Source organism: Micrasema longulum, unplaced genomic scaffold (genome assembly GCF_059751315.1).
Source record: "Micrasema longulum isolate JH-2025_06_02 unplaced genomic scaffold, ASM5975131v1 h1tg001792l, whole genome shotgun sequence".
Taxonomy (NCBI): domain Eukaryota; kingdom Metazoa; phylum Arthropoda; class Insecta; order Trichoptera; family Brachycentridae; genus Micrasema; species Micrasema longulum.
This window is the reverse complement of record NW_028278966.1, coordinates 519,497-535,918: the sequence shown is the minus strand read 5'-3', so window position 1 is coordinate 535,918 and position 16,422 is coordinate 519,497. Positions and strand designations below refer to the sequence as shown.

The following is a 16,422-nucleotide window of genomic DNA, read 5'->3' as shown; positions in this document are numbered from 1 at the left end:
TATAAATTAATAAAACGGGTGTGTGAAATAACTTATTCTCATTCGATATGACTAAACACCGAGCCTAAAATAGTATGTAGTGGGATGGTGGGAGGGCGGGGGTAAGCGGCTGCAGCTCATGGCGATTGCAGAACACTGCAGTACAAGTGAAGCTTTCCATTCCACTAAGTTTTGACGCCATAACCATCACATTATGTTCCTCCAAAGTTTTCAACATTTCCACTAAATGATAACATAAGCTCTCTTGCCAATTCTATATCCCATACTACACGATCCCGCCAAACTCGTGACAGAAAAAAAAAATGTGATTTAAAAAAAGTATTAAGTACCTATTGTGGATGCTGTGAAAATTTCAACGACTCTAATACCTCATAAAAAAGGTATATTATTTGAATGAAGAAGTTCAGTGCCACGGGATACTGTATTAAAAAAATGTTTTATTACACGCGGCAAAAATTAGGAGATTCAATGTATGAATGAGTAATAAAAATGTAAATTTCTTGCAACAGGGAGGGAAAACATTTTGAAAATGGAATATGGATGCCCTAGACATTAACGGGAGCCTGTCTATAAACATTTGGATGTTCTCAAAGTGTTGTTAATAAAAACTACGTCACAAGTTCTTCTGAATCAACCAATGAAAGATTTCCGGTTTCCGGGAAGCTAACTCACCAATCGACAAAACTCACCGACTAGAACTTGTGACGTCACAGGCGGAGTAATTTCAAAATGACTCGACTTAACAAAATCGTAGCGCTGATAATGCGATAAATAATTATTTGTTTTTTTAATTGGCTAAGTTTGATAGTCTATTAACAAAGAAAACAAACACTGAAATTCCTCATTATAAACTTAAGTATTTTTTTAACATTTGTATACCACTCATATATTTGTCTTTCTTTAACAATTTAAGGTGCGTGTCGTGAATATCAATGTAAAACAAAAACAAAAGCACACCCAGTACGCTTGTAGTTTAGAGCCACTGACCCTCAGATAGCTCGGAGCTCAATCCTTGCGACTAAGTGGTAGGAGTGAGGGAAGCGATAAGGCGCATTTGTCGTAAATTTTGCGACAGCGCGAAGGTTAAATATACATTTCATATCAACCAAGTCGGGAATCGAACCCGAGACCTCTTGCATGGTAAGCAAACGCACTGACCATTACACCACGAAGCCGACATAAATTGAATTGAATCGGGTTGTGTACTCTTCCCCAACTTGATTCCCATTTTCTAATATTTAGCTATTTAAAACTCTTTGAAAATGGCCCGCAAAATTAAACATTTGGGTAAATTATAAGAACGCAAGAATTTATTTTCTTTAAAAAAAAACATTTAAAAAACGCTTTAAAAGCTAAATCTTTAGCATACGTCTATCTGTCATATATATGTATATGTATATTATACCGACGACAAATATTTAATGTCAACCTTTTTAAGAACCGAACTCGGGACCTTAAGCATGGTAGGTGAACGCGCCAACCACTACACTGCGAGACAGACGGATCTTTACTCGATTTCCCTTTCGAGACTTTTACCTGAGAGCAGCCATCGAGTCAAAAACATTTGTCCGGTATTCTGGTTTTATTTCACTCAGAACTGTATCATTCATCACTCGGACACAGAAAATTTACGAACTTGTGATTTACTAAAACGTTTGTAGTTACTCTAATTAAATTGTAATATATTTTATTACTCGTTTAGGCGGTTATATCGTCAAATTAATAAATAAATATCATTGTTACATCCCACAAGATTCTTGCCACCGTGGAGACCTATTTATAGTTGAGGCATTTAACGTAAGATGGCGGCACTTTCCGTCTGGCCGCGAGTAATGAGCCAACATAATTCTTCTTTTATTACATTCTTGCTAAAGGAATGGTGGACGGAAGGTACTCCGCGATTTCTTTATTGAATGCTTTTATAAATTACCCACGATATTGCAAATTTTTGCCGAAAGTGGATCCACCATTCGCAATATTTTTATTTCAAGGGAACACCGTAACCTTAAGACCCCGGAAAATCAGTATGATAATTTGTTAAAACTGCGTGAACGCCTGCGCTTCTGTTTGAAAATTTTAACGAGATGGTAATTTCAATACAGGAAATCCGTAAAAATCTAGGAGTACAAATGGGTGAACATCTTTGCTGGCGAGCTCATACTGATGAATTAAGCCACAAAACATTTTTCAGTCTACACTCACCTAGAAGGTTGCAAAAATTCTTACCCTTTAATACTGAATGCACCCTTGTACAAGCATTACTACTACCCATTCTAGATTACGCTGATGTTTCCATGACTGATTTAAGCTGTGAGCAACTCGATAAACTTGAATGACTTCAGAATACATGCATAAGGTACATATTTGGTCTTAGGAAATATGACCACATTTCTGATTATCTTGATCCACTCATCGATCCGTGCGCAACCCACCTCTACTATCCATTTCTTAAAAGCAATTTTATATTGCGAGTACTTACTAATTGTCCTTATGGGCAATGGAAGTAGATTGTGCACTTTAACCGAGTAGTAGGCCAATACTCTTTTTTTTCAATTTTGAAGTGTTTTTGCAGCATCAGGGTGGAATATCTAGTAACTCATGTATTGGTGAAATGAGTTATGGCAGGCAGAGAATAACGTTTGTCTCTCACATTTGTATTCCGTACGTCCGAAGACGGCGGATAAAACAGGGCGTTATTATGGGTTTTTGGATGCTCCTAGCTGCCATATTAAACAATTTATCAAAAAAAAAAACGATAAAGACATGTAAATCTTAAATATTTATAGAGCGTAAAAAAATCACTGCTCTAGTGCCATAACCCAGGGAGAAATACGTGAATATGTTTGTATGAAGAAAAGTCAGACAGCGTTCGTGAGTAACTCGTTGTCGAAAAAAAAACAAATCATCATCATCATTTTATTTACGCAACCAGTGGTGCATAGGGCACTTGGTACAACATTCGCAGCGTATCTTGATCATTTTTATAACATGAAGGTAAGGTGAGTCGTGCGCTTCAGGTGCCTGAGCCGCGATTATGAACGGCTATCTTTATCGGTATATACTGAGACGGTATAAACTAATATCGATATTTATGTGCGAAAAATCAAAGTATCTTCGTCGAAAACCTTAACATATTCTTTTTTTTCATACAGAAAACTTAATTTTACTTTGTAGATAAAATTGAAGATAAATTTTAATTTCCCATCATAATACGTACCCTGGACAGAAACCATGAAATATTCTAGTGTAAAAACGCCGTTTTAAATTAATATTTCATGAAATTGACATGTCAACCATGTAAGGAATCGAACCCGAGACCTCTTGCTTGGTAGGCAAACGCGTTGACCAGTACACCACGAGACCGACGAACAAATAGTTACCTGAGAAAGTTCAATGTTTTTTTTTTTTAATTCCATGTATATTATCCGCGCTATAATTTTTAAAAGTTTTGTATTTTTTAATTTAGTCCGCGAGTGACGTTACTAGTTCTCTTCCGCTTCTTATCGCTTAGTTTTGCCGATTGGTCCGTTGACTGTAAGTAAACCGCAAATATTCCACAACTCTCTTATCATGGTTGATTCACATGAACTAGTGACGACGTTTAATGTAGTTTGTTTTTAAATATTTTTGAATATTTAAAAACAAACTACAAATATTTGTTTACATTCCTTAGCCAACAAATTTACTTGTGAAATAGACATTTTTAATACGACAATTATCAATTTTAAAACGTTCTTAAATGCACTGTTTGAAACAAATTATTAATGTCGTAATGAAACTTTCTTTTTCATACAATTCTTTCTCTGTTTTTGATGTGTATTATTATTATTATTATCTTATCTCTTTCTGATATTAATTTATCAAATATTTTTGTGTACCGTACATTATATTATTTTCACATATATACTTACTGTTAACTAATTTTCATTATTTGTTTTTAAGATTAATTTGTTAATAACCATTTTTTTATACGTATATATGTGTATATATGTGTGTATATATATATTTAGAATTCTTAACAAGTTATTTACAATTTGTTTTTTAATTTTAACATTGTTCTTATATTCATATTTTTAATCTTTTTTTTTATGCAAAGTTTCGCTTTTTATTTTGCATTGCAGTTTGCTTTTTATTGTTTCTACATGTATATAAAATCTTTTTTTATTTCTTTTAATGTGTTTTGTATTTATAAAATTATTACTTTCTTTGTTTGTAGTTACCTGTATTTTTTTTTTTATACTTATAAGTATATGAAAATGTATTATTTTTTTTGTTTGAATTCTTTACAAGTTACTTACAATTACTTTTATTATATCCATTTAAAATTATTTTTTTCTTTTTTACTATGTAAAGTTTCATTTTTTATTTTGCATGGCAGTATTGCTTCTTATTGTTTCTAAATGTATACAAAAAAGCATTGTTTATCTTTTAAATTTTTACGCACTATGTTTGTACTTAACCGTATATTTTTTGTAAATGCCCCTTGGGCGTATTGTAAAATTAAATAAATAAATAAATAAATAAATATTTTTTTGTACATTTTCACGAAACTGCAGTATAATTTAATGCTCTAATTTTAACCGCGCGTATAAAAACATTTTTTATAGCCAACTTCCAGTAGGGCTGAAGTTCCTCATTGGTGTTATGATATTTACTAGCAACTGACCGAAGATTCAGTTTCGAACAAAAAACGAGTTTCGGTCGCGGTTTTAGTTTTGGCCGAAACTGCGTAGCACAGAAGCTGAAATTCGGTTTCTAGTTTAGGTATGTCACTAATAATGATTACATTATTATATATTTAGTGAGGCGCATTATTGATAACCTAGTACAAATAATAATCGAATAATTCATATTCGACATGACAGGCCGAAATTCGGAATTATTCAGTTACATTGCTGAATATACAGCACAGTAAGAAAAATATTATGTGCAATGGAAGCCGAAATAAAGAAGATTGACCAAACTGAAAATGGAATGATTTTTTTTTTTAAAATGACGATTTATAAAAGTAACTGAAATATCAATTTTTCTGTTATGGAAAGGTAATCAACATATAACAATAATATTATGTTTGTAAAGTTAAAGACTTAAAATCTTTATTGATCCGGGTGAGATTCATCCAACTGAATTATTTCACCTACATACATAGATGAAAATGTTTTTAAATATTTTCATTTTTATACTTCTTCTTGTACTAGTTGGTTTAATCAACAATATTTTGAGTGTGTCCGAATTTTTGTAGATATGGACTGGATTTAACCCCCTAGGGAGTTATTAAGATTGTCTTATTATAACAGAGATGGAGAACATTTTAGAGAAGAGAATATCGATTGAAAATCAACAATTTAAATTTGAATAGATGTTAAATAGTGAATGGCACATAGAGTGTAAAGTGGCCACATAAACCAATTATTTATATTTAAACTAATTTATTCAAGGAAAAATGTTTTTATTTTTAAATCCAATTGTTTTATTAAAAGTTATTTCAGGCAATTTTGTTGCAATTTAAGGAAGTTCAATGTTACGGGAAATTTGATATAAATACTGTTTTTCTACGCGCGGTAAAATCGTAGTATTTGATTGTACAGCGACGTTTCTCTTAAATGCATGAAAAAATTAAAAATGAACTACAAACTCAAAATATCTGGATTTATAAGTGCCAGATTTTATTGCTTTTAAATAATACATCGAAACGGAATCACTTATATACGTCCACCAATGTCAATTGCACAACTAAATTGATATTAAAAACTTCTCCTTTATTTTTTATTTCCTGATAACGATCTGGTTATTTGGCGATTCGGATGACTGAGTTCAGATAATTCAGAGTTCTACTGGACTTTTAATGACGTTACAATGAGGAACTTCAGCCCTACGGGAAATTGGATACAAAAAATGTTTTCTTACGCAGGGTAAAAATTAAAGCATTAAATTGTATTTCAAAGTTTCTTGAAAATGAACAGAAAAAATAATAAAAAAGTTAAATTTAATTATTTAAAGAATCACTTTGTAAAGCGCCTTTGAGGTGTAGGATTAAGTAGTTGAGGGTTTTGGTTGAAGTTCCTACCCCAGTTAGAGATTGACAGAGAAGATACGAGGTTGCTGTTTAATGCGTAAGTATTTATTACATGGCGAATAAAATACAGCACTTGGTTGTGTAGAACGAGCGTAGCGGCAATAATAAGTAGAAGTAACTGCACTTGAACTACATGCTGGAGCTGAGTGAACTGCAGTGATCTTGTTAGGCTGATTGAACGAGCTGACTGACGTAGGCTGCGTCCTCTGGTCTCTTTATAGACGACGTTCCTTTGTAGTTAATTTCTTCATGGTAGGGACGATGTGAATGTACTGTAGAACGATGCCCGCCGATTTCATGTGAAATACTCAGAATTGCGTTTTACGAATGTATTGGATTCGATTGAAAATTATGACATTGCATCGTCGGTCATTAGTCTATTAAAGGTGAACTAATTTAACACGTGTGTGTCATTGACTATGGACTATGGACCCAACAGAGGTATTAAATTACGAAAATGGCGCTATATAAGTTATCCTTAATAAAAATAATAATAGATCACTAAGCGAGATACACGTATAATTTTAATAAGATGAACAGCCACTGTGATTATAAGGCGATCATTTCCTTACCTCAGGTTACTACACAGTGACTCAAGGTAGTTTTAAAAACTAGTAGGTTAAAGGTTAAACCGTTTATTTATGTCTTCATACATTTGTTTTGATAGTTTAGGAATACACCTGGGCTAATTCTTCTGGTTTCCATGTTATCTTTACAGACTGCCCAGTGCGAGCACTCTCCTCCATCGCAGTAGCTATTTTGCTCACGGCCAAGGTTTGGTAACATTTTACCATGGATTGCTCTTTGCCTAAAAAAATTAACAAACATCTTATCCGAGACCTGCAAACATAATCTGCTACATAAATTTGGTAATAAACTTGACAAATTTATTGGAAAAGAAATAAATTTGGTAAAAATAATCTCAGTACAATATAGATAATAACAAAAATAGGGCAATTTTATGTAGTGCTGTATTGTGAAAAATTTTGGCATTTTGCAATGTGGAAGTCAGGAATCAAACTAAGTGGGTTTTTTTAAAAAATATTTTTATGTATCGTATTGTCAGCGCTATGATTTTTTAAAAGTTTTTTTGACTCTCGCACTCACTCCGCCGGTGATGTTACAAGTTCTATTAGGTGAGTTCTGCTGATCGGTAAATCGGTAAGTTGGCTTCCCGGAAACCAGAAATCTATCACTACACTCTATAATTGGCTGGTTCAAAAGAACTTTTCAATAAGGTCAAATTAGTACATTTTTATTACTTTTTTCATAATTTTTTTAGATACTTTTCGAGCTGTAAAATTAAACACTTTTTTGTATTCAATTTCCCGTATAACTGAACTTCCTCAATGTTTTTCTTTAAAAATACTTTACTGGTAACAACATGCTAAACTAACTTGTTGGTAAATAAGACTCCATATTAAAATTAAAAACCTATCTGATGTAAAAGTTGAAGGGTATGATTAACAAAAAAAGTGGAATTTGACTTTAGATATGAACTGACTAGGACTGTTGATAGTGTGAGAAATGTAAAGGCAATCAGTTCCAGGGAGATGGAAAAAAAACAAAATCACCAATCTCAGTGTTTGTCGGGAGGGGAAAAGTTTTCCTGTTAATCAAAATTAAAATATTTTAATTGTTACCTTCAACAATATTCAAGAAGTGTTCCATTTCCAAATAATAAGCTCGCTTGAATCTCGAGGGAAATGAAAACCAAATAGGAGCAAAATTGCTACCAGTTTGTCCAATTTGCACCTCATTACAATGAACTGGTCTCTCATTATCGGCTTTTATCATTCCCTTCTGCCCAAATACCTCGAGTCTTTGATCGTAGCCGTAGTTGGAGCATCTGCTGTTATCTAGCATGGCGATAGTTCCACTCGGGAATGTTAGTAGGGATGCCACAGAATCAAAGTCATTGATTGCTTCGATTTCAGGAATATGGCTGACTGCAGTTGCTTGAACCATAGAAGGTAGTTCCCCTACAATCCATGTGGCCATGTCAATATCATGGACAATGCAATCATGAAAAATGCCACCTAAAAGTTTTATTCACAACGTTTATATATGAAACTAATCTGACTATGTCGGTCAAGAAGAAACCCGGTCACTAACGAAAATTATAAATAAAAATAGAATGAAACTTTATAAGTATTTTTATTATCATAATTGCAATGCAGTTCCATCGAGAAATGTAAGTAAAACAACTCAATATATTAAAATAATTCCAGTTAATAAAATAAAATAAAATACTGTTCATAAAATAAAATTCAAAGAGACAACTTTACTAAGCATAAAAATGCTATTCAGTATTCAGCATGTAAATCTCATTCAAATATTTTTTTAAATCAAATTATTTCTGTTACACGAGCAATAAGTTTCTTAAAACCTGCATTATATAAGAAAATATATAAAAAAATAATTCTTATAAGAAAATACATGATAAAATAACATCATTTGTTGTCTATAAATCTATCTCTAGAATAGACAAATGAATCATTTTTTAAAACTATATTTTTTTTATAGAAAGAAGAATAGTATTTTTTATGAGTAATGTTTACCTGAGTGAGCCAAGTAGTCAACAGTTGGTAAAGGTGAATCTCTCGAACAAACTTTAATGACTTGAACGTGTCCAACTTCCCCACTGCGAACCCTGTCCCGTACAGCCGAGTAAGATGGATCATTCTTCTATTAAAGGCACTAAACAATGGCTTCCCCTTCTTGTAAGCCAGTTGGTAGCAACGTGCTGATGCCTCCACGTTCTCAGCAATCGGTTTTTTACAGAAAACTGCTTTCTTGTTGTTCAATGCCTTAGTAACTATACTTTCATGAGTGAATGTTGGGGAACTGACAATTACAATCTCCACCCTAAGCAGTTTAAACCAAACAATAGTAGTAGTTCATTCTCTAACGAGAACCTTCAGTATGAAATAGAGAGACTTATAATGAATGGTGAATTTTGAACATTTAACTTAATATTGAAAAAGTACAAAAACAATTTATATTTATTATATTTAGCTTCAAACATCACCTCTAGGTGGTAAATACCAATGAAATATTTTAAATGAACAGATTTATTTTACCGTGCATCAGTGAATACTTTATCAGCATTCTTTGAGCTCAAAAATTCAACGTCTTTCAGATTCCAATAGGCCTTAATTTTATCCCATTTACCAGTCATGTCATCTACAATGTATCGAAGTGTTGTTCTAGGATTCCTGACTATATTTGCAAGGTGAATAGAGCCCGCACGGCCTAAACCAAAAATAGCCACTCCAATAGGTTTTCCATTTCCATGCTTGGTCATGTCTTGCGTAACATCAGCTTCATATCTATACCAAAATAGGAAAGGAAAATATAAGTCAGTAAACTCCAGTCTTTGTCTAAACTCCTAACTTATCCGATTTATTCATTTGTTTATAGCATTATGTATCAGTATATTGTTGAAGGTTGATGGTATGGGATGCTAATGTATTTTTTTTATTTTTGAATGAGAAGATTTCTCCTATGAATATAGGCAAAATAGTTGAAAAAAAATCATTTCGATGTGGGTAGCTAGCTAACTTTGAAAATTATATCATGGGGTAATTATTAAAACTTGGGAACTTCAAAATCAAGATTTTTGATACAAAGAGTTGTAGCATTCATGGAGGATACAAATATTTGTTTTTAGTGGTTATTTATTGCATGTCTCTTATACAATCATTGAGACTTCCACAATTGAACCAAAATCTGTTATAAACCCAACTTTGTCCTGGGGTGGACAAAATACGATTTGATGCGTTGCTCCTCAAATGATTTAGTAATGCATTTTTGAAGAATATTACTAATACAGTTTTTCTACTTGATATATAGTGTAAATTTCATACAATAATTTATCTTTTTTTTAGATTAATCTCTTCACCAACATTTATTTGAAATGAATATTTAAGCAGTTTTATAAAAATTCCTTTATAAAAAATTTAGTTTTCCATTACATGAAATAAATGGTTCTTATTTTTATTTTTAAAAGTTACTATACCAAAATAAAGGTTTTTAAACTATGTGGATATTACTGTTTTTATATTAAGTAGAGGTACACATTTATTTCTATGTATGTGAACAATTATAGTTCAACAATCTTGTCAGATTCGATACAGGAAAAGCATGTGTAGTAAATGTAAAATGTGCATATTCAACATGACAGTCATTTTTATTTAAATTCCTATTCATATTAATGAAACAAGTGTTATGAAAATGAATGTATAAACATGTAGTTAAATGTGAAACTAAAAGAAAAATGTCATATGCCTTTCAAATTTGATCATTAGCTCATTATAGTTCCAGACACATCCTTTCTGAGAAATGCAGTAAATATATATTTTTTCTAGACACCCTCCCACCCAGGTTTTAAGAACCACATAAAAACTGTTACAGATAATATATTTTTAAAAACTATTTTTAAAAGCTTATTAGAAAAATAAATCACACTTACTCCGAGTAAAGGTAATCAACAGAAGGTGGTATTTGCTTTTTGCTGTAGGGAGAAGCATCTTTGAACTTCAAGGTTGCCATTTTGCAAAATAATAATTTTTAATAAACTCTCTGGATTAATTTCACAGATCTGTTAGAGTTTGTTAATGACTTACCTTTATATATGAATAGTGTTCTAGAAGTTATAATGATTTAAAATCCACCCTTTGTAAACAATGACAGAGTTCGCCAACCATATAAAAAAAAAAATCAAATCTTAAAGTTCACATTTTTCTTTTATTATTAGAAACACGATTTTAAATACGTACAACTTAGTAAACATAATTTCTCAAAGTGAGGTAAAAGAGAAAACATATCATAGCATTTCCGAAAATTTCTTCTGCTGTAAAACGTTTTTGTTTACATAACGATCATCTCGGAATTGCACTATGCAAGGATTCATGTATTTTTCCTTTTTTTTAAAATAAAGGAGTTACAGTATTATTTGCCCTTGCAGATAATGTATAAGGTTTAGGTATAATTCAAGCATGGATTTTGTTTCTTCACTATCTATATATGAGTAGTGTTGGGAAAGGGAGGAAATTTCAGTTGTGGACCTTTGTAGGCACATTTTTATACTACCTAAAGAATCATTCAAATTAAAATAAATGGATGAAGATATTCACTCGAAAATTTAATGTATTGAGCAAATGAAAGGTCTTATCTAACTGCTCCAACTATACCCAAAATTAATTCATTCTGATGAAAATAGTCTTTGCAACAAATGGATTCATTAGAATGAAAAAAAAAGTAAAATACTTGGTCCAACTTTGCACATATGTAATTAAAATACAAATATAATTGCATTAACTTCATAGAAAATGTTAATATCATTTGATTATTTTATTGAGTTCATTCAATTAATTTGATCTCTAATTTGCATTTTAACACCATTCTTCATACTTTATTCTCACTTTTAATATCTTATCTAAGATATTTAAACATCATCATCATCATTCCCTTTCCGCACTTAACGGTGTATAGGGCACTGGATTGGTACATCAATCGCAACATATCTCGATCAATTTTGTTACATGAAGGTAAGGGGATCAGTCTTACACTTCAGATACCAATCAGGGGACTATGAAATATAAATATATAAATAGTGTGATCACCCTTTTAAATAAATATTTTATATCAACCATGTCCGGAATCGAAACCGAGACCTCTTGCATGGTAGGCGAACACGCTGACCATTACACAACGAGGCTGGCATTTAAAGCGGGGGTATTTCATATCTTCTACAGACACCAATCTATAGAAAATGATAAACCTTTTGGTTGTGGATATGAATTCAACTTTTGCCCTTAAAAATTCGTTTTCAGATTAAGTTACGTATGTTGATGTCAGACCACTACATACAAATTAGTTTTGTGGATTTCATTAAATTTACACATTGGTTTACTATCCATTAATAATCCACAAGAGATGCTCTACATACGTCATGTAACAGAAACATTGATATGGTTAATTTTCAAAAAGAAATGGCTTGGATGGAATATTACTTCATCTATGAGATACGAATGTTAAAGTTCAAGGCATAAGTCACTGTTTATTGAACACTATGTTTTTGACATCTTATCTGTTATGATAAGTCAATGTTGAAAAATATGCAACACAATGTTTTGATCATGTTTAAAATTTAGAGTTAATTAAAGCTTCTGAAACATCAAATAAAAACAATTCATAACTTGGGCAGAGTTCTGAAGTAGATTTGACATTCCTCATTAGCTACATACACAGGTAAGAGCATGCGGCAATCTTCAAATATTTATACATTCATTCATGGGTTTCCAACTAACTGTATTTGCGTTGTTTTACTATACATAATATTCGGAACATGAACAAGTTCTCGCTGAAATTAGTTTTTATTTTATAATTTAATTAGTCAAGAACATGTCATTGAAAGTATTGTTCATCGCTAGGAATTACTTTCTCCCATCTTTCTGGCAGCATACGAATACCATTTCGAAAGAATGACTCATCTTTCAAAGTTATCCACGAATGGGCCTATTTTTTGCATCTTCATAAGAGTATAAGTGCTGGTCAGCCAGACTATAAGTCATCGATCAAAACAAATGGTAATCGGAAGGAGCAATGTACGTAAGACTTAAGAGTAGGAGTAGTTTTGGATGGCCTTGCAACATGTGGGCGAGTGTTGTCATGCTGCAAAATTACTTTGTCAAATTTTTCCTCGTATTATGACCGTTTTTCCTTCAATGCTCGGCTCGAACCATCAATTGTAGTCAAAAGTGATGTCCTATGATGATTTTGTTGGGTTTGAGGAGTTCATAATACACTACACCCAACTGATTATCCTGCAGAGCAAAGATAATGATGATGTTTGATGATGTTCCGATTGAGCACGGTCATCTTAAGACTCCACGAGAACGTGTTAAAAAAGTAATGCACTAAAATTCCCTGCAAATTTTCTGGTAAAAAAAAAAAACATATGCTGTCATTTCAACCCTTATGGTGAGCTTCGCGACAAAGTTGGCCGTAGTATTGCCGGATGTAAAAAAGCTAAGATAAAACCATCTGTCGGGAAACAGCCGGAGCTTACTCAAGTCCATATTATATTGTATGACTGTGTTTACTGAAATATAAATAAATAAAGCCCCCCTAGCTGACGCATGCGGGTGTCAGCTAGTAATTAGATAGTACCCACCTGTATACCTTTAGCCGGAGGCCTCCGTGGTGTAGCGGTTAAGACGCTTGACTCACACGCGGAAGGTTCCGGATTCGATTCCCGGTGAGAACACAAAAATTAAAATGTGATTTTTCTCAAGCCTGGGTGTTCTGTGATGTAATTCACCACTGTAATTGGGCCTCCTATTTGCAATGATTTCACTAAAATTATTGCTATATTTTTTCAAACAATATTATGTAATCTGTTTTTTTATTTTATTTAAAAACAGCATGTTGAAATTATTTTATCTATATATATAAAAGGCAATGTTTGAATGGTTCTCTTCGATGGACTCGATAACTACCAGACCGATTTACGTGCGGTTTTCAGATAAATGTACGTCTTTGCCGCCAGAAGGTTTAAAGCTCATAAAATCTTTTATTAAGTACAAAAAAGTTAGGAGCGTAAATGTTTTTTTTATTCATCACCAGGGTTGCATTCGCCGAGAATGCATATACAAAAAAATGGATGGATGTTATTTTTTCTGTATAAAAAATATTAAAAGTTTTTGAATGTTTACAGACAGTATTAATTTTTTTATGGATCCTAACCAGATTATTTCATTGAATTCTATACAATTTCTACCCATTTATTTCTTTTTACTGGATTTTTGGTTAAAATAATATTAACTAAAATTCAATACATTTTTGAAAATCCCATTCCTGACTTAAGTGCATCCCTGAGCAGAGTTTGACATTTGCTAATTTGCTTTGTTTGAAAATAATTGATTATATTATGTTTTGGAATTCAAACATAAACAAGTACTTAGGTAAGTACCTACTTAAATGCAATATTTGAATATCTTCATATTACTTTTAGATTTGGAATTCAATCCTAAACAAGTACCTACTTACCAATGAAAAGTTACAACATCTTTTTTACGTTTATCGGAACGGTTTATACTAAAGATTTTTTTGTAAGTATACTTAATTATGTTCAATCTATGAAGGAAATGCGGTCTGACTTTTCTTCATACAAACGTATTAACGTATTTTCTCTCTGAATTATGGCACTAGAGAAATGTTTTTTTTTTACAATAACAACAACAAACTATCACGCCGCTTCCCCGATAGGGTAGGTAGCGAGGAAAGAACGCCACATCACTCTATATTTGCATTCAGATCTCGCTTTCTCTACATTAATAGATCTTCCCAAGCACGCGTGCCGATTATTCTGACTTTTGCTATGTCCATCTTCAAGTATTTGTTGGATTTGGTGTCTTTCTTGGTCTTCCCCTATTTCTGCATCCATGAATATTCACATTGTATATATTTTTAGCCTTTCTTTCGTTGTCCATTCGCTCTACATGTCCAAACCAGCGCAGAGCTCTTTTTTACACATAATAGATATTTACCATTGGCGTGTCCCTATATTTTTTCTTTTTTAAAAAAATGGTTTATTGTGGGAACTAGAACTATCCGAACCCCTAAAAAGGCACAGTTTTATCTGCTGCCTTCGGGCTCGCGGCGCACGGTATACAAATATAACTATTTTTGAAATACGCAACAACAACAACAAACCATCACGCCGTTTCCCCGTAGGGGTAGGCAGAGAGGATAGAACGCCATAATACTCTATCTTGGCATACAGACCTCGCTTCCTCTACATTCATACATCTTCTCATGCACGCACGCCGATTATTCCTACTTTTGACATGTCCATCTTCAAGTATTTGATGGACTTGATCGTGCCATGTCTTTCTCGGTCTTCCTCGTTTTCTGCATCCATCAACATGCTCGCGGCGCACGGTATACAAATATAACTATTTTTGAAATACGCAAAACATACCAATTCAGAAAATTTTATTCTGATACTGTCTAAAAAAATAACAAAATCGTTTCAGTTTTGAGGTGCGGAAAACGGTACAGCAAAATGTCAATTTTGTCCATTCTAACAAAAGGTCTGACATGCAGTTGTCTTTTTTACACAGTATCGGGAGGCATCTGCAAGACAGTGACAGGAAAACGATGTTCGAACACTTATTTATCAAAATTTCTGTCCTCACAATTTATATAAACCGAAACACAAAAATAACAATGTATACGTACATATCTAATTTGGACTAAATACAATGATTGATATCAAACTTTCGATTGTGTTCATTTAATCTATTACTAAGAACTCAAATCTAGCAATAGCAAAGCATTGCCGGGTTCAGCTCGTGTGTAAATAAAAATAACGAAAATAGAATTGGCATACAATAACATGCCTCTAAATGTTGGGAAAATTTATTTATATGGTATTCCTTTTTTTTCTATGGCATCACAAAAAACAACTTTCATATAGATTGCGGAAAAATTGTTTCCACCATAGAATTAAGAATACTCCAGAAACCGCATATGCACATCAAAGAAGGCGACTTAACTATTCATAAATGAGTAGGTTTACGTTTTGACCCATTAGTTTCTTTGTAGATGTCGCTCAGTACTCAACTCCTGATTTGAATTTAACTATGCCGTGTTGTGTCCTTTTAAAGTGAAGAAATACTGCTAGGATCTTAAAGAAACAGGATGCAATCACATTTCATGTGTAATTAGCTAATGAATGTGTATGTAACAAATGCATTACTTAAAAATTAAATTAATTTTCCATCTGTCAGATTGTCGAAAAAACAAAATGGAAATTTCGATAGTGTTACCAGAGTAAATTTTTTTTCCCTACTTTGCTCATCTAATGAGAATTAATGAAAATTCATTCTCGAATTAAACAACTCTGTGGTGGACGTTTGACTGACATTATCTTCAAAACATCAAATATTATTTGACATGATATAAAAATATCCGTTTCATGTCAAATAAAATTTGTTTTATATTTTAAGTTCATTAATTCAATTAATCTTATTAAATGACCCTTTACTTATCTACTCTGTTGTGTCAATCAATGTTTCCGGGTGTGCAATAAAATTTTAGAGAAATTAACAGATTGCATTTTTTTTTACCTTTCATTTGTGTTATGGTTATATTCTTCGCGATCTGGCAGTATTGCCCGGTGACTTCAAGTATGCGCGCGGCGAAAGTGTGTCTAAGTGGGGGCATTATTGGACACAGTCCGATGTATTCAAATATGATTCTACACTCCTTCTGGAATATTCTTAATTCTATGGTTTCCACTTTTATGACAACATTTTAAACCATATTTTTTATAA

The 16,422-nt window shown here is 32.5% G+C and overlaps 1 protein-coding gene across 1 annotated transcript; it reads right to left on the bottom strand.

Annotated features, from left to right (window-relative positions):
- Positions 1-6,744: 6,744 nt before the first annotated feature.
- On the bottom strand, positions 6,745-8,860 carry LOC148273971 (uncharacterized). Its single transcript, XM_088237807.1, has 3 exons — positions 8,638-8,860; positions 7,720-8,115; positions 6,745-6,884 (listed from the first exon to the last, which is right to left on the bottom strand). The coding sequence occupies exons 2-3, from the start codon at positions 8,075-8,077 to the stop codon at positions 6,745-6,747; spliced, it is 498 nt and encodes a 165-aa protein (XP_088093933.1). The 5' UTR covers positions 8,078-8,115; positions 8,638-8,860.
- Positions 8,861-16,422: the final 7,562 nt, after the last annotated feature.